The following is a 19,481-nucleotide window of genomic DNA, read 5'->3' as shown; positions in this document are numbered from 1 at the left end:
ATTAAACAACGAAAAACATATAGGTTTGGGATGTAAATAACAGGCGGTTATGGAAACTTACGTCAAAATGTTTATTCGTGTTTCTAAGTACATTGCACTTCTCGACAGTAACCTGTTTTGTAGGGACCGGCTATAAAGTCATGTGGAACCAATGTGGCATTGGTGATTATCAGAAAACGCCGACGTTCGCAGACAGAAAGTGTGTAGTCTATGTAAAATGTAAAGTGATAGACACGATTAAACATGGGAAGTAAACACGGCTCTCCTCCCGCTATTATACAGGTTATAAAGACATTCGCCACTAGTGTTTCCCTCTGTCAGCCCTCCCGCGGGACATATATAAATTCCCCATTCCTATAAAAATGGAACCAGAGAAAAGAGCATGTCTTACCCATTTGCATAATCATTCCGTTATCGCAGGAATTAAGATGAATCTGTGAATTCATTCTTAATGTCTTTATTGGCATAGAGATCTATCAACACAGCCCCTTGTCTCTAGTCAATTCAACTCAACATACGTATATCACTCAGGGGAGAAATAAGGGGAAAAGAAATCAATAAAGAAAGAAATCGCCCTATCCATAATCCAATTTCTGTATAACTTGTTGTCTTCTGTATCAGAAAAGGCCGCTTCCAGCAATGTCTTGATAGATTTTTAATACATGCGATTAGGCAGGTCGTATAACATATTGTTTTGTTCTCTGAATTGAAGGAACTAATCGAGTGATAGATTTGTCGGGAGGTCTAATGACTCTGTGAAGTTTAATGCTGCTCTAGGCTGTGGTACCTGACAAAACCTTTAGGAAAACCATTTAGATAGACAGTATAATATAATAACAAGGCAGGAAAAGATAGGTCTAAATGAAATCGTCCAAAGAAAATTCGCTCATTATGGGATAACTTTGCAAGTCCCAAAAGGCTTTGTTTAAGTTTAATTGTCCATCGGCGGCCAGAATAATTAAGAAAAAAAAAAGAAAAAAAGAAAAAAGAAGATTAAACACCAGCAAAAGTACAATTTAAATAATTAAGGTAAAAGCGGGCAAGTCAGTTCTAAAATATTTCTTTATGAGCGTTAGAATGATCAAATGAAATGTCTTTCAGTTAAAACAAATAGCAATCATATAACCAACGAGTTTTTTTCATACCTACGGTATGATTCTAGCTGGTCTAGGGCAATACACTCATGACGCCTGAGGCTGTATTATATGGCGACCCATGCATAAAAGCCTCGTGACGTCACGGCGTCAACAAAATGTCTATTTCCTCGTTAAAATTTTAACATTTTTTTCACAAACTTGACTGGTTTTACTATCAAAGATGTAAACAACGGAATTTTTGTTGAAAATATCACGTAATTTTTCATGTATGAAAAACTGACTTTCAGCCGTGGATTTCTTTGAATTTGTTTCAAAATGGCGGGATATTATAGTTGTAAAATTGCAATAAAACGTCGAGGTATGAAAGAAAAAATACTCTTTCATAAGTGGGTTTACTTTACTTCAAATAAGACACAGTCATTCCTTTCCCGCCATTTACATGACTATTGTGGGATGTTTCCATAAATTTTATTCCAGATGGTTTATGTTTATCGGTGTTGTATGCTGTATTGTGATCGAGTCGATTTGGGTACAAACCCAAGAGTACCTCTCATTGACAGGCTAAGGTATACTATATCTTAAATAAGACCTCTTTTGGGAGGACATTTAAAGAAATTAGTTCCCATGATTAAAACACATTACCTCTGATTTAGTCAAAAACACAAAGCCATGCTCACATTATAATAATGATACCTTGCATTACAATTAGAAAACGTGATGAAAGTGGTTTTTATATGATGAACCGCGGTTGCTGACGGTGGAATAAGATATTAAACGTAGACAAGAGTTATGTACAACTATCGATATCATTGTTGCGAGTCCAATCTGAAAAAAAAAATTTCTTTATCTAGGATTGTAACTATTTCTATGGCAATTAAAGACGATTGTGTCTCAGGTAATGATAAGGTGATATCCTTACACAAATTTGGTAAAATACGTAACGATCTATTAGATTTAAGTTTATTAATCTGACAATGTGTATGTTGTATAGTTGTTAAACGCGATTTACTGGCTTGAACTTATTTGCGGGGTTTTATTTCCCCGAATCATCTATGTAGCATTTGAAAGTATCATTTACGTAACAGCGTGTATGACTTTTGAAAATTCCTCAAATTTGGCGGAAATTGCGAATTTAGTTAAATTAAACCTCCGCAATATTAGTGACTCTACGGTAGATAAATGCATTATGAATACCTTAAATTTGTTTCTCTATGGTTACTGCATGGTTTTGCAAATTCGAAGTTAATATAAACATGAATAGTTTTAAATATTTTACTTGTTCAATATAGAAATATTATCTGATTATCCTACATTGTTACATAGCAAAGTCAACAACAATATTATAGACTACATGTACAACTTTTAGTCTATAAGGCCCTTTGGATTTGACTTCCAATAGATTCACTCAGCATGCCGACGATGATTGATCGCACACAGTCTGGGTCTTATGTAAATCCACAATATCATTTGTAATTACAGTTCCCATAAATCTAACAAACTTCCATCACACATTCTGGAAATGTCCTACCGGCTATTAAAATTGATCAATATTGTAAAACGATGTTGTAACATGTGTAATATATTAATGTTGCCGTCGTTGACAAGCGTTTTGATGAAGGCGACGCTGGTTTTGTGTATACAATATTAACCCAGCTAGAGGTAGGGGTAATGAGAACCCAATCACTTTCTTTTATAACTTATATAACTTTCGAGAGGTGGAGGATTACCTACATACAATTATTCAAATAATAGCTGACGGTGTAATCGACTTCCCTTAATACTGGCGATATGCGGGATATATTAATAATTTTCAAACCATTATTGTGAGACAATTACAATTACATACCTAAGTCAAAACGTATTGATCAGCCATTTCAATGCCTTATCGACTAGCAGAAATAACACAGACCCTTCCTCACATAGATGAGCGCTCATCTAAAGACCGTGAGACGATGTTACATAAGACGGTAATAAGTCGAAAGTACAAATCAATGCAATGTACAAATATAAGATACGAACTTTCGTCGCATTTTCCAATCATGCAATAGGGGCAGCATTCCAACGCCCTAACTAAATGCAGAATGTGTATCATCAGCAATGTCACGGTATAACAAGCGGATAAATTTTATCACCTATTTACCATAGACAGAAGATAGGGATTTCTATGATAGGTAGACACTGAACTGTTAATATCGTTAATGCGACCAGCTTTAACAATTATGTTGTCATATATGAACACGTACCTTGATACTGTAGAAGAAGAACATGGCCTATTCGATCTGCACCGTCAAACTGCACACGTCCCTAAAACACAAATGATACACTTGATGAGAAATTATCAACGATGTCTATAAAATACGAAGGTTCTAGCACCCCCAAATAAAAAGAAAAATAGATAAAGAAATATATATGTATATATTGACGAATAAGTAACGAAACAATTATGAACAAAGATTAAATTGCTTTGAACAAAGTGACTTTTATCAACGGATCATTTAACAGGTAAAAAATAGAAATATTAAGTTTGATTCGATAATGATATGATATTTCAAACGTAAGGTATATTTGAAGGTTAACATTGAATGAGAACATGGTGAATAGCATTAATGTGTTATGGAATAGGTGCTTTTCTGCATAACGAAGAACTACACGTACGTAGTTCTTTCCACTTCGCGAATCTTGTAGCAGAAAGGTATATTACAAATCGACATTTTCTGTCTGATATAAGAGAATTTTATCGATTCCCAATGTACGTCGTTAGAGCATTCTATAATGTCCAATGATTTATTTTGAATGCCCACACAGCGACACACGTCACACCATACATGTGATTGCGTAACACGTGCAGCGTTCAGACATTACCTTCTCTCGTCTTCATTACACCGAGGAACATTTTATGCTGATGTTACGTCATCAAATTCCCATCAGACTTGTGATCATTAAAGTCTAAATGATTCTAGGTGATTTTTATTACGTTACTGCGGGGTAGTTAAATTTTACACGACCCCCCCCGTGCCCCCACAAAAATGTAATAAAATCACAGTTCCGAGAACTTCCTCGATACGTTCTATTCTGTCGAATACTTGAAAATTATTATGATTTTGTACATTATTGATTTACTCATTACTTTAATTTGATATCAGATCCGGGCACAATAGAGGATAATGAAATAATGAAATGCTGAACGATTTCCGGTGATACAATGTAATATAAACTGGATATGAACGATTTTAATAAAACATTGGAAACTTCTAGTGCATGTCACCTGGGGATCTGGTAGTAGTCTGGCTATGGTAAACCGGAAAATTTAGGAAATAAATTCAAAGAAAAAAAGCAAAAAAAAAAAAAAAATGCAAATCAAAAATTTCCAAAAAAAAAAAAAAATGTAAGAGGCGTAAAGGGTCTGTATCGCTCACCTGTTTTTTTTGTTTAGTTATTATCGTAAAGACTCTTACATTTAGAAAAAAAAACAAAATTCACACTACAATTCATTTAAAGATGCTATAGATACCATACGACTATGAGTGGTATCCAAAACATAGTTCCAAAGAGGTAGTAATTTATATGAAAATTATTGCCGTGCGCCTCAGGCTCCACGGGGTCAGCCCCATCATTTGTATAATTTTGAATAACTGCCCTATAAGGATGCTACCATTGCATTATGAATGCTATCCCATGCTTAGTTTAAGAGAAGTCGTTTATACTGAAATAGTCAAATTGACCCCTTTTGGCCCTGCGGTTCAGGCCACAAGGGGGTCAGCTCGACAATATGTACAATTTTCAGTCAGAACCTTATAAGGATATCGATGCTACAAGTCATTTTTTGGAGAAGTCGATTGTTGACGAACGGACGGATGGACGACGGACGCCGCGGTATCGCATAAGCTCACTTTGGTCTTTCGGACCAGGTAAGCTAAAAACCTGCCCAACTAAATAGCCTTCAGTATTGAAACAAACATTGCCGGTTTTTGGTGTTTTATGCATAATATTATTTCCAATCCCTTTTTAAATCGTTTTTTTCTCGTTTTTAGTAAACAGGCGAACGTAGGTAATTATGTAAGGAATTATGAAGTACGTGTAATCGCATAATCATTTTTGTGACTGACAGTCATCTGCTAAGTGCGATAGATCAACCTTCTATATTTCTGTTTAATCATTTTAGCTTACAAAACTAATCAAGCGAAAGGTGATATAATAACCATGTAAAAATGAAAGTTAATGTGAACTCTAAAATGTTACTCAGCAATTAAAAATGACCGTATCGTACCGTGACGCCCATGAAGTTGGTTTCGTTGAGAGCGGACGCTACAGGAGCCCCCCTGAACGTTTCCTCTTTGATTGACATAGGGTCTGTATGACGTAGGATCTGGTCCATAGCTTTAGCGATAACCCAAATACCGTCAAAGGCGTAACCATGGTATTTACTGAATTCCAGACCTCGTGAAGTGTTGTATAACTGAAAATACTCGTACGCGGTCTGAAAATTCAACACAAGACTTATGATAAAGGAAACATACAATAATATAATTATAAATATAACATGCATGTACATGACAAATCTTTGTTATTCGCTAATCTGTTCGTGTAATGAAACATATATTAAAATAAGATTAAAATAATTTTATCATATATTAAACTTGTAGATGGAAAGTACAAAGGACGCCAAAGTTGTCTTCAAGTCAATGCCATAAAATTGATGACTGGAATAGAAGAACTACAGTATGTACCTACAGGGATAGCATATGGCGAAGAAAAGATATAATTTTGTAAGAGTCGGGATTTAGTCAGTAAATACGAACTAACCAGTCCAGAGATGGTGACCTCGTCACTACTACTGAGAGGTAGGACCTCGGAGGATAGGTAGCCCTCAATGGCCACCTCCATCTCCTTGTTACTGCAGTCCTCCGTCTGGTTAGAGCGCCACCAGAGGGCGGGGTAGTCACCCATGATAATCCACTGGTACTTCTTACCGTACATCCCTCGTCTACGGGCCTGGTAATGTGAATAAAAATACAAGTACAGCGGACATAAAATGTAAAAGGCAGCAAAACTATTACAATTCAGAAAGTTTTGTAAAATTATCATAACATCGAATATAGTGTTGTTGCTGACGATGGATTATGTTCATGTTGTATAAATACATTTTTTTACGATTTGTTAGGAGCGGGATATCAGATCAAATATCTGAAGAAGCTACGCTATCGTTAAAACTATCATACCGTTAAAATCTATCAATAAATAACATCTCAATGAAAAAATACATGTAATATATAGGGTAAAAATAAAGGTATTGAAACCAAATCGTGAAATTGTTACTAAAATTGTATTTCATAGATAAAGGTCCAAATTATCTTCAGTTATGACACGTGAAATTAACTGGTATCGTATTTCATTCTGTGCGGAAAACCTTTTCCCATCTCTGAAAAGATGTATGTCATCATAATGTTACCATACTTACACTACAGAATACCTTTCTGGCCATTTCATGGTCGAAAAAGCCGACAATTACCCTGACGTCATGTGCCTATAACAGGAAATAAAAGGCGCATTTTTATTGACTATGTAAAAATTATTGATTTATCTTCAGTAAAATACATAAAATATTAAGGTCTTTCGAAACGAGTTCATATGAAGTTAACACAGGTATAAATGAGAAATTATTTTCTCTCTCATCTAATTATTTGTCGTGTATTGTTGGCCTATGGTAAGATTACTGTAATACAAGTCAATAAGAGACATCATCTTTGTGACATATATTTATGCCGGCAACAAGGAAAACTTTTAAATCGAAATTAGATCCTAATCTATTAGTAGTCGACAAGAGAAATGACTATCAGAACACAACTTTATCAGTATCATATCATTTCACTACGGATAGTCTGTCAAAAGTATTCATAGTCAAAGATCACGACCAAATAAAAATTAAAAAAAAAAAAAAAAAAAAAAAAAAAAATCAAATTGAGAAGTATAAAATATGCTCAGTCCGTGGGTGATACCTATTGTTTTCCATAATGATAAAGTCTTTGTGTTAATAGCAAATGCCGATACATTTGGTTGATTCTGACCTTTAAATGGGTAACAGCCGTGTCTGGCTCGGCTAGGAAACTCTCCACTTTCACCACCTCTATTCCAGCCTCATCCAGTAACTCGATTAAGCGCGAGTGTGCCTGGAATAAAACGGTAATTCATTTACTTAATACAATTATTCAGTCATTTTTCGTTTAGAGTATCAGCACTGATGGGGCAGCGTCCCATTATATCGCAATGAATCCTCAGACATCCACGCTTAGACACTTCTACAGGAAGCCGTAAGTTAACCGACACCCTTTGTAGGCTACTCCTTGGTATCACTTTTACTATACAGTAGTCTGTGTTCTGTTAACTGAAGTTAAAATGTACTGTTCGAGGAGCAGTAATCACAGAAAAAACAATTTGAGGACAATTTCCACATGGAATAAAGCGCATAAATATTGATGATCATCTTCAGGTTTGGTACCTCGAAAAGAAATGGATTCAAAAGCAAACTATCTTACATAACTTCTGGCAATCTCTCCCAGAGTGCATTGCGGTTACCCTTCATTACCCCAATGGACTCTGGGAGAGATTGAACTTCTGGAATAGGTTGATAGGAATGTTAATACGAATATATATGAGTTTAGATTAGGATTTTGTTCCTACATTTCTTGTTATGTTTTACGATCCTTGATATCTATTTTCTTTCTCTACTATATCTACTCCACCCATATTTTATTTTATTGTTTTATTTGACGAATTCTTATATGTCGATGATCCATAGATGTATCTGATATATGTACCGTAACATGGCGAAAAATTTGACATGTTATTTATCTTCAGTAATCTATTGAAAACCATAAGGTTTAATGATTAATCTGTAAAAGTCACTCGAATGGACGGACAAACATATGAACGCTAGTAACAACACACAAATTATTCACTATAAAATTCTTTGTTTTTATGCCTTATGTATGAATCACTTTGCAGTTACTATTAACACTGTAAAAAGGTGAACTGAAATTGAAGACCACAATTTGGCTTCATGGTACGAACGTATGTACCTATTTCACTGCACTGCAGTTGTAAATAAAGTGATTTTTGACAGTAATACCAATATCATTTTCAGCTCTTATTTGTTATATTATAACATTAAAACCTATTCAGATGCATTGAAAGTGTTGTTATTAACAAAACGTTGGTAACAAGTGGTTGTGAATAACTTATTACAAGATCTTCTTGATATATGAGCATGAAAAATACGGCATATATAACTTTAAAAATGAAAACGAAGGCGCATGCAGATTTATTTACGAGTAAATAGAAGCTTACTATTCCATATCTGTCTGATCCTGTCGAAGGGTCTTGAAAGATGGTCCCCACTCGAGTCCAGTTGAAGTAGCGGAGAATGGCGATCATTGCCGGATTAAAATCGGTATCACTCGGTACTGTCCGGAAGAAGTTACTGTACGTCGATCGATCTGACAGTTTGGGATCTGTATCGGCGTATGACAGCTGCTCAAAGCAAATAAAGAAACAGATTGGAAATTGAACATTTTATAAATTGCTGGAGACGCATTATTCTTCATTTTCAATTAACAATATAAAACGCGCGCCTTCGTACGCACTGTGCCTTCGAACACGCATGAGTATCGATGATGGATTTGTGGAGTTTTGTTCTGCTCTCGTGTAATTCGATATTCATAAAAAGTAGTTTGTATCTCTGTGAGATATCGACAAATCCAATCAGCTAGTGGCGGTGTTCCTCACGGGAGCGTTCAAGCACTCTTTATCCAGGCGGAAACAACGACATCACATTAATTGTGGGTCTGCAGTTGTTAGTGGTGGCGGAAATGTCGTTATTAATAATCAGATCAATACGGTGTGTGTTAGTTTTTATTAATACATAGCCATACATGTACACACACAAAGCGTGATGGAAACCAATCGAAAAAATATGTCTTGCCCATTCGTACCATGTTTGAAAAAAATAAACAAAGCAACGTAATCAAACTTTATCTAAACTCCCTAAACAAGCATCTTATTGATTATTTAAAAAAACCACAGTTTCTGAATCCATATAAAGATTTCCTTAACAAATATTTGCTAAATCATAATTAGAAGACTCATTCAAGAGAAAAACTGAAAATGACAAAAAAACCGGTTTTGTTCATAATACATGTAATATCGATTGATACCCACATAATATCAGCAAATATAATTGTCAGTATGTAAATATATTGACACATTTAATAACTAAGAATTAATCAGTACTGTGCTGTCTAGTATGTAAACAAATTGACACATTTAAAAACTGAGAATTAACCAGTTCTATGTAATCTATGTACCTGCCACATATTCCACCACTTAGATATTTGAGCCATAGGACCAGTAACGTTAGAGCAGGCGTCCCCGAACAACATCACTTTTGTTGTGTTCTCGTCCATCATGTCGAAGAAAATCTTTGTTGCTTTTGCCATGTCACACTTAAACAAGAATATGCAATGAATTAGCAAAAATACACCTTTGTTTAATGTTACATCGATTGCGAAACAAGTTATATAACTTATACAAATAACTATCGATTTCAATAATTCGCTTTCGATTTCAAATCTGTTAAGATGACAAATATGACAATATGAATGTTCATACCACCCAATACTGAAATGTATGTATGGTGCATTAACTGACATCGAGCCAGTGATCATCATACTCCTTCGATATATTAACTAATAAGGTTATTAAAGGTAAAACCCACACACAGTGTTACATATAGAATGTGACATTTGAAAGAACATTTGCCTGTATTATTATACAAGTTAAATGCAAAATAATGTAACAAAACAACCTAAGAATGCTCCTAGAAAAATATGGAAGCAGTGAAACACCAAACGAAATAAAAACGGAAAAAAATTGAAACGACGTTTTAATTTGTTTGCGTAGATTCGTACTTACATTGTAAACAAATATGAAGTTAAAAGTTTCAATATTAATGAACAGTTATATTTCATAACTACCCAACTTTACATATTTATCAATTTACATTATGTAAAAACTCTTTTGCGAATTATAGGTAGACCCGTGATAGGTAACTAAGCGAAGAGTTTGTCTTCGGATCAGATACCGTGTCCTGTTACAGATGAAGTACCAATGGTGTGTCTGAGGCGGAATTTTAACTACGTTTAGATCTAATCTGGCTTCGGCGATGCAATTTACGACAGATACGATGTGTAACTAAGGCTTCCAGCAACTGCATGAGAACAACAGAGCCATGTGAGCTGTTTACATTGTCACGAGAGACTGCTATGAACACCAAAAACTGTTCATAAAGTAATACTAGAATACAGCTAGCGACCTCATTGAAAACACAATGCGCAAGCATGTGCTGTTTTCAATATGTGTCCGGATTCACGACGATATATATAAAAAATCGTTAAAGACAAATAAATTTTGGACCCCATTTGTTATAGTTTTCTTAACCGACCTTCTTCTCCTATCGTCTCCCTTGATACCGTCTCACTTTTGGCTTTACGTCATTTATCAGAAGTAATTGTTCTCTTTTACCTATCATACCTATTGCTGAAGTACTTCATGGATTATCTCAAGCAAACACTCTGTCTTCTGAGGCTGTATCACATGGGTACCCATTCAATACAACAAACTTACCGTTTTCCCAATAAATATAAAGGATTTTTTTTGGAAGCTAAGTTGTTTTTTTTATTACGGGGAAAAACATAGGAATTTGGAATTTGCTTTAAATGCATCATGCATTTTTCATGTAAGAAGTATTGTCTTGCAGTCGCGGTTTCCTTGGAACTGATCACTTCAATTTTTTAAAAGATATATATATATAAATGTACCTATGGTACTACCATAACTGGGCGACAACTTTGATATGCCATTTTTCTTTCAGTTATCTCTTGAAAATCCTAACGTTTGATAAATTAAGCTGTGAAAATCATTCCAAGTTGGTTGGTTGGTTGATAAATAACGTCCCATTATGAGTCCAGTGTCGTGCAAGGACGGTCTTCCATGCATGCGATGTGAAGCATGTGTTAAGTGCAAGGTGCGTGTTTTGGATGACTGCGGTATGTTCGTATTGTTTTTTCTTGTATAGTTTAATAGTTTGTATATCACTGAAGCATGCTGCCGAAGACACCCAGCAACATACTTCACCCGGTCACATTATACTGACTTGCACAGACAAAAATGTCTAATGCGTTATAAACAGAAGTTAAAATACAGAATTAACACTGTAAAAGTTATCATTTTTCTGCTTTAAATATTGTCTGATCAAGTCACTTTACAATAACAAATTACACTGTAATAATGTGTAATCGTAGACCACAACTTGGCTTCATAGACATAAATTTAATGATTTATGACAGTTCTGCCGAAATTTATTTCGGGCTCTAATTTGTTTGTGTAAAACCTATGTATTAGAAGTATTGCAGGTAATTTGTGGTGGTGAAAAACCTATAAACATCTTCTTGATTCGTCTGTATGGAAATTATGTCACATATAATTTTAAATTGGCGGGATATCTTAATTGCAAAATTACGGGTAAAATATCCAAAGAATGATGCATCTCTTTGTTATAGTGTAATAGTTATCTCACTGAAGCATGCTGCCGAGACACCAAAGCCAACCAGCCACATTATATTGACAACGGGCGAACTAGTCGTCCCACTCCGTTAATGGTTTTCATAGACTGCTGTGTGTTCCGGTCATTCGACAGACGTCTCGATTTAATCCTGGTTCATTGTGACGTAGCCAGATTTTTATCTTCGGTTAAAGACTACATTCCCTGTCTAACACTCTGGAGATTTCCTATTCGATCGCATGACACCTCTGTATGGCATGGTCTCTAACAGTCGATTTGTTGATTTGAGACTCGACTGTTTACATTCAGATCGGATAAATTACTTGCTTGGCTTGGATTACGTATCTTTTCGATGTCTCAAAGGGTCTTTCTATTGTTTCAAAATATGACATTTTGTTCTTGCATATGGTATGCGTATATCCTTATAATGTACTATGATGCTTTCGATTGTCTTGAGAAGTTCCTTAAGCCATGAGCTCTGTATATTCTCTAGATATATTCAGAAATATATCTCTGCGACCATGTAACGGTTTCCATATTTTGAATTATTCAATGTGCCGAACACTCATGTAATATGACGGCCCCTTTAGAACATCCATTTAAAATTTTGTCTTACTTTTAGCAATTTCTACATAGCAGATTATTTAGCAGTTTCTTTAAATTTGATTCCTTTTTAAGACGTGCATTTTACGGAGAACATTCGTGTGTTCAATGCTGAATTTGGACTTTATTTCTAAGACAAAACACGGACCGTGACAGTTAGAGTCTGAAACAGATTCTTTACTGTCGCCTTATCGGTCTGTACATGCGGATCGCTTCCATTTGTTTTACAAAGATTACAGGTCAATACTCAGTAAAAGATATAGGCCTCTATTTATAGGTAAGATTTCAAGACAGGTTGCAAGGCTAAATGTGTTGATATTTAAGTGTGTTATCGATGTAGTCAGACCAGACAACCTTACGCAGGAGATAGATCTCGTTTTATGATGTTAGACCAGAACATCACGGCAAATGTTATATTCTGCAATAGATTACGGCAGAGTAAATATTCCAATAAAACTACGTGATGTTAAGCGGTATGAGATATATCCAGTGTGTATTATGTAAAGTTGTAATTAAGATGTCTGAAGCGTCCCGTATAAACTATACTTTACAATACCGTTAACATCCGAACAGTGATAATGCGTGATTATCCTTTGTGAAAATCTATATTTCCGCCTCTTAGCCTGTGATATGTTGGAATATGTCACATTGCTTGACATCATCTCAAGAGTCCCTCAATACAGTCTTCATTGAAACGCAACATATCATTGTCCAAACTAATTCTCCATTTATGCAATTTCCCCCGAATCCCTATACAACTTGTATTTGTGTATGTGTTTAGATTGTTTTGTAAGAGCTTGGGTAATGTAAGGGTGCACGGCCTCACGTAAATTTGTGAGAGTCCGAAAGCGAATGTTAATATTTCACAAACAATTCTATTTAAAGTAAGATGATCGTGACCATTCCCTTTATTCCGAGTGCTAAAAAGAGCAGAAAAAACAAATGTTTATGCAAAAATACAGGTTTTAGTATATCTAGGCAACTAACTTTCCATCTACTTTCATTGAATACAGAAATTAGTTGTCCGTGTCTAGAGAGAATTATTATGTAACACCAACAATAATATTATCTACCTACAATCGAACGTTTTATGTTTTGAACTCCACTCAGTATTGTTTTGTGTCGATAATTTGGTCATCTCTTTCTGCCCCGCGACTATTGCTAAGTGGATTGGAACATTTCATTGAAATCGGTTTTTTTCTTTGCTACATGATGCTATTAAGTTTCGATAGCCGAATACATCAATGTGTACTGCATGCTGCTGTACAATGAGCGAGTCGCGATCGGTGTGGTTGTAACTAGTGTTAAATAGTATAGGTCACTGTCACCCAGCTGATGGAGCATGTTTTTGTTAGCTCAATAGGTAGAAATGTATGTTTTCACGCTAAGTATCCTAGTTTGATTTTCGTTGGGACACTCGACAGAGTCATTTTATTTCCCGGTTCTGCTACACTGTAAATAAGCATATATAAAAGTGTGCTGGTTTATATTTATAGTAAGTATTGAAAACATATAGTAGAACACTAGAATATTAGTACGGTATTGACATTGTAAATAAGGAAGAAAGGAAATATTGACGCTAAACTCATATAGAAACATGTACATTGTATTTGGACAATGGGCTTTCATTTTGAAATTAGTTTCATTTGCGACGTTCCGAATTTACAATGTAATTAAGTATAGCCTAGAATGCAGACTAGCGTTGCTTTTTTGTGTGTGATATACCATATCTTCAAGAGGACACTTCTGTAAAAGGCGCTGCTATACTGTAAAATCATTTATACGTTTTCGTAGACAGAACGTTGATCACATTCACAGAAACAAGATAATATATCTGAAACACAACCGATGCATTGGAGAGAAAATTAATACACAATGTATCGCCTGTGAATGATGCATGTTTCTTTTCCAGTAACACAAGATACCTAAAACAATTTAGAAACTATATATAACCCTTAAGGACACATGAAATAAATCACACTTTATACATTGCAGAAAACAAATATAATTTATACTCTAAAACACTTCTGATACATTCTGCACACAGTAAATATATCATTTTCAAAGGCAAATGATCACTTCAAACCACAGATACACTGTTCCGTGATGTTTCCCGTATTCACCCCGTCTTCGCGGGATTTACAACAGTTTTATTGTCATTAACTTTAATTTGAGATGGAACAAGTTTACGTATTACACGGACGTGAAACAAATCCATTGGAGATATTTACATCATCCAGTGTAATTAATCTACTACCCATAGTTGAGCTTACATATAGTCGACACCACGTCCATCGCACGGCAATTATAGAGCAGGGGAATTCAAGTCGATTTACTTCGCATCAATCACGCCACATGGGTCGGCTGAGCGGGGTTCGGAAGTGTACAAATGACGGCTCCACGTCGATATACTAATGACATGGTAACATCCACGATCAACTTATACGGTCACCAAAACCATCTGTAGAGAATCCGGTCGAAATGCATCCCGGCAATATAGTAGGGTTCTCCTAGTTTCTATTCACACAACACGAATATATAAATAAAATGTGATCAGTGTTTGTCACTGCGTTTCCTCTGTATGAGTAGTGCGATTAGATCCGGGCGCGTAATTCACGTGTAAACTAAAGACAGGGAGATGTCATATTCTGTTTCATGCTTGGGAAAACGCGATAGAATGACAACTTGCGAGTACCGTGACATTTATCCATATGCATGACTACCAACATTCTAGTTTTAATCCAAAATCACAATTGATACAAACGACAAAAATCATTGGAATTTGTTTGATTGTATAACATAGGGGATATTTTAAGGTGTTTTAGTGTGTGTATTGTCTTAGATTGAGAGAGTGACAGTAAGTGAGGACAAACGTCAGGAACTTTGTAATCCACCAGTATTTAAGCATCTGTTTTCTCAACATATGTTATAAAAAACATCATAAAAATATCACTGAACTTTAAACCAGTTTTAACAAGAAAATGTCCTATTAGAAGTTTTCGGTTGGAAATGTTAATTAAAATAAGGAATTCCTTCGATACATAAACATTGATGGTGCTACCGTTTTGGTTACTCGAAAACATGCCGTAATACCATGTTTATGTAACTGAACAGGATCGATCGCACGTTCAGAGGTGAATGTTGTTAAAATACTCCGGAGCAAAAGAATTTGTGAGAGTGTCGTGTGTTAGAATGACAAGGAAACCTTCTCTTGTAAACTATCAATAAAGCATGACTTCATAGTCAGGACAGATCCGTCTGGGGGATTTACACAAAAAATCGTGTTACGTCGCTGTCTGTAAATTCTGTTCGCTTGTCCTGTTATACCAGTCTGACTTGAGATCGTCACTGTGATAAAGAAGGAGTGAGAATTTGTGCGAAGGCATAAAAGGAGGCTGCCGGAATTGTCGCGACATGGATAAGACGGGTTCTAATAGACATTTTTGGACAAAAAAGGCATTGTTCTCGAATTTACTGTTTTCGCACTTTTCCTTGTCTTTTTGGTCACGTAGATTACCTCTTGATACACATCTGGCACATTTCAGATGTGTCATGTGTGCGATACACCATGTAGAGAACAATTGACTACAGAATCTGCTCTGGTGAAAAATCATTTATTTCTGATGAGTTATTTACTTTTCTAATATAGATTTTTGGGAAAAAGAGATGAAGCCGTGATAAAATGATATGGTGGTGCTCTTAATTTTGGGTTATTGTGAATCAAAGATACATTTTTTTTATACCTAAATGAAAGAAATTGTGATTATATAGGCATTTCACTTTTTGACCACACACACGACAAACTAAAGCAATATATTCACAATTGATTGTCTAATAAGAATAAATATTCTCTAAATTGACAAAACCAATGTTTTCTATGAGAATATAATAATATCGCACCGTCAACTTATTTTTGCTCAGAAAAGTTCTATAATATTATGTTACCCCGAACACCTAAATGAAGATGGAAATACTTATTTTTACATTTTTTTAAAAGATTCAACACTTCAAAGAAAATGGTCTGATGACTAACTTTTCCTAAAATTTTGCAGTTAAAAGGAAAACTTGTTTTTTAAACCATCATAAAACTAAGGGGTCATTGTGCTTGTTGTTTTGTCCCGTTACCAAATTTAACGAATACTGTTTTTAAAAATCTTAACAATGATGTTATAATATTCATTAGAATGGACCATGATTTACAGAAAAAAAACCCTTGATATAGCTAAATACGTAGTCGCACAAGGGAATTAAGTGAAAACATCGAAAAAAAGGTAAAATTTCACCTTTCTACAAAGTGTAAATAATGCACGTTTATTAGTAAGACATAAAATGATAACAACGCGGAACCCACAGAAATATAATCCACCGGGTCAACATATCTCATTATGGTGTAGTAATTAATATATATTATGTGTTTAAGTTATATGTTGTTTACGTAGCACATGTGATATGTTGGTATCATGTCGCGTGTACTGATTAAAGTAGTATCTTTTAAGGTTTGATTTCTGGCGTTGTGTTAATCAACAGCTAATGCATGCAGCGTTCCACTCGTTCCAGTCGTCCCATGCCCTTAATGTTGAGCGTCAAGGCGGACAGAAACTACCCCTTTTTATATACTTTGGTTTGTCCTGGCCAAGGGACAGGACCCAAAACATCACAGGGGCGAACGCTCATCTCAGACCAATTGTGATTCGGTGAAGGTAAACGATAGAAAGAGAAAATACTATTGTCCTGATATGTATTACAACATGACATTAAAATGGTTTCAAAACGAGTCCTGAAGATAAAACGTTAAGTTCGTAAACTTTAGGTAAAGCAGCAATGTGGGTATATCACATATAGTACGGAGACAATAAAGTGAATGTATTTATTGCATTTAAAAATAAACATTTCTTCCAAACTCACCTCTGTATCATTTGATGTCATTCGAAGTACATAATCCTTCAGGATAGTTGTGTCATTATTGACCATATCCAAGGCCAGTTGGACAGCTGGACGGACACCACGTCCAATAGCCCCGGCCGGAATATCACGAGAGGTTGGGAACAAACCAGCAATTACGATTTCCTTCTTAGTTACATCGTCAGAATTTATCGGTGTTGTCAGAATTCCAACCAGAAATATGTACACCAACATGATCAAATTTTCATCCAAAAACCACAGACACAAAAACAATATTTCGTCACTCTTGGTATGCTTTTAAAGTAAAATTCTCCTCGGATATTGCCGTTGTCGAACCTGGTATTCTAAAACACGGCTGTGTGTGATAAAAAACCTACTTTGTTAAGATGACGGCTCTGTCACATCGTGGAGCTAACGAGACACCTTAATGGAGAATAATAATTTCAAGGGCATCTTCCATAAGACACCGTTAGGTAATAGGAAATCAGGCTTTGGTTGTGATATGATGGAGATTTCTGTACGGTAGGCACGTCTATAGCGTGCTCTGTGACGCGGCGAAGACCTAGCGAATAGTTCCGTACAGCCAACGATTAGCACCAGGAATTCGCCATCACATGTTGTCACTCACATTTCAAAAGGAAGTTTAAACTGAACGCGTATAGAGCGGTTAATTCATCAATTGAACACAAAGAACTTTTCATGGAATGATATATTAGGAATGCCTTCTTTCCTCTTGTTCTGGTGGCACGACTGAACTCTTTAAATAGGCATATATCCTTATGACGTATTTGAAAATGATTTCTGGAAAAAATGAATTTGTGCAAATAATCAATATCTAAACTATACCTATATATTTTGTCAATTGGAAACCATCAACAATATCTAATTATATCTGTGAAGAATTTCAATGCATTATGTCGATACAGTGGACATTTTGGTTTCATGTATAGCCAATGTACTAGCAACTTAACTGTTGCAATTATTCATAACAACTAATTAATCCCGGAGTGCGGCTTGCGTGAAGGCACGACTGATCTCAGTCTGTCAATCACAATGAATTTGGACAAATCCCACGTATAACGAACCCAAAGTGATTGCTTGTCGTATCCAACACATTAATCAGAATGTTGCAAGTAGTATCTTTGTTTACCTTTCCGCTGCAATCAAACCCTTTATCACTGTATCATGTCGTCTGATTTTGCCAGCAGTCATCCGCAAAATGCATCGAGAGCTGGTGTTCCTCTAACACTACAGCTAAAGCCTGTCCAGCTCGTTTAAGCCTTCTGATCGGCTAGGAGTCTGTCACTAAGTGTCATCAGTACAAATCGTCACAGTGGATGTTAAGGCAACAGAGCAGAGAGATATTAGGACGATGTTCTCCCGAGAGGAGGAGGCGGATTATCTGTTCTGACATCCTAACGATGTACATCTTTTTATCTAACGGCTAATAAGTCAACATTGCCTTCCAAACACATACCAAATAACTCGGAAATTAATAACACACAAACTGATAAAATAGATTGAACACTTTTATTTAACATGTTCTATACCGAAATGTAACTCAATGTATTTTATTGTTGTTCTAGGAATGTTAAAGGTTGTGAGTTTGATGGAATTAGATTGATCATCGCCGTTTCCATCGTCACAACATTTAACCCTACCTCCGAGATAACGCATATCTCCTGTCAATGTGTTATCGGAAGTGCAAACAGTGCCATGTTTTAGAAATCATTCGCTGTTGGATGCAGTGTCGAGTGTCGACACCGGCTTGATCCTATTTCCGATTTCAATATGAGAATATTATTTGAATTCCCGCAACATCACGCGTGTTATCTCATTGATTCTGTTACAGCCGATATGATGCTCGGCAGTTTCCAGCAGAGCATTTGTATCTAAATTTTACTATGTAATAGTTAGGACCAAGTTGCAATAATTTCCATAACTAGTGCGAAGTTATAATAAAGTGTAAATTGATTATAAAAATGAAACTTAAAACTTAATTTTATAATGAACGTCTTAGTATTGAAGAAGTAATAAATACTTAATGTAATTAGGTATTCTTGGTTCTTTACCGAGGCTGTTACATAATGCATGTAGAATCCAATATGCTGTCGATAATCTTGTCGATAAGTAAAATTGATTCTATCAAACCTACATGTTAAATAAAGCTATAGAACGATGTATTGATGTTATCCCGTTGATTGCTGCTCTATCGGTATTTTGAAACCAATTTTCGTCTCGGATAGTTGTCAACTGTATCGATC

General features: G+C 35.5%; 1 protein-coding gene across 1 annotated transcript in view; it reads right to left on the bottom strand.

Moving 5' to 3' along the window:
• LOC138329783 (gamma-aminobutyric acid type B receptor subunit 2-like) overlaps positions 1–18,010 on the bottom strand; it is a 31,290-nt gene extending 13,280 nt beyond the window's left edge. Inside the window, exons 1-8 of the mRNA XM_069277077.1 lie at positions 17,221–18,010; positions 9,458–9,595; positions 8,442–8,624; positions 7,163–7,264; positions 6,556–6,621; positions 5,901–6,089; positions 5,365–5,574; positions 3,341–3,401 (exon numbers count right to left, since the gene is read on the bottom strand). Of these exons, the coding sequence (XP_069133178.1) occupies positions 3,341–3,401; positions 5,365–5,574; positions 5,901–6,089; positions 6,556–6,621; positions 7,163–7,264; positions 8,442–8,624; positions 9,458–9,595; positions 17,221–17,451 (1,180 nt within the window). The 5' untranslated portion in view covers positions 17,452–18,010. The remainder of the gene's footprint in view (positions 1–3,340; positions 3,402–5,364; positions 5,575–5,900; positions 6,090–6,555; positions 6,622–7,162; positions 7,265–8,441; positions 8,625–9,457; positions 9,596–17,220) is intronic.
• Between the last annotated feature and the right edge of the window lie 1,471 nt (positions 18,011–19,481).

Source organism: Argopecten irradians, chromosome 8 (genome assembly GCF_041381155.1).
Source record: "Argopecten irradians isolate NY chromosome 8, Ai_NY, whole genome shotgun sequence".
Classification (NCBI taxonomy): Eukaryota; Metazoa; Mollusca; class Bivalvia; order Pectinida; family Pectinidae; genus Argopecten; species Argopecten irradians.
Note: the sequence above shows the minus strand (reverse complement) of the source record. Positions and strands in the feature narration are given on the sequence as shown.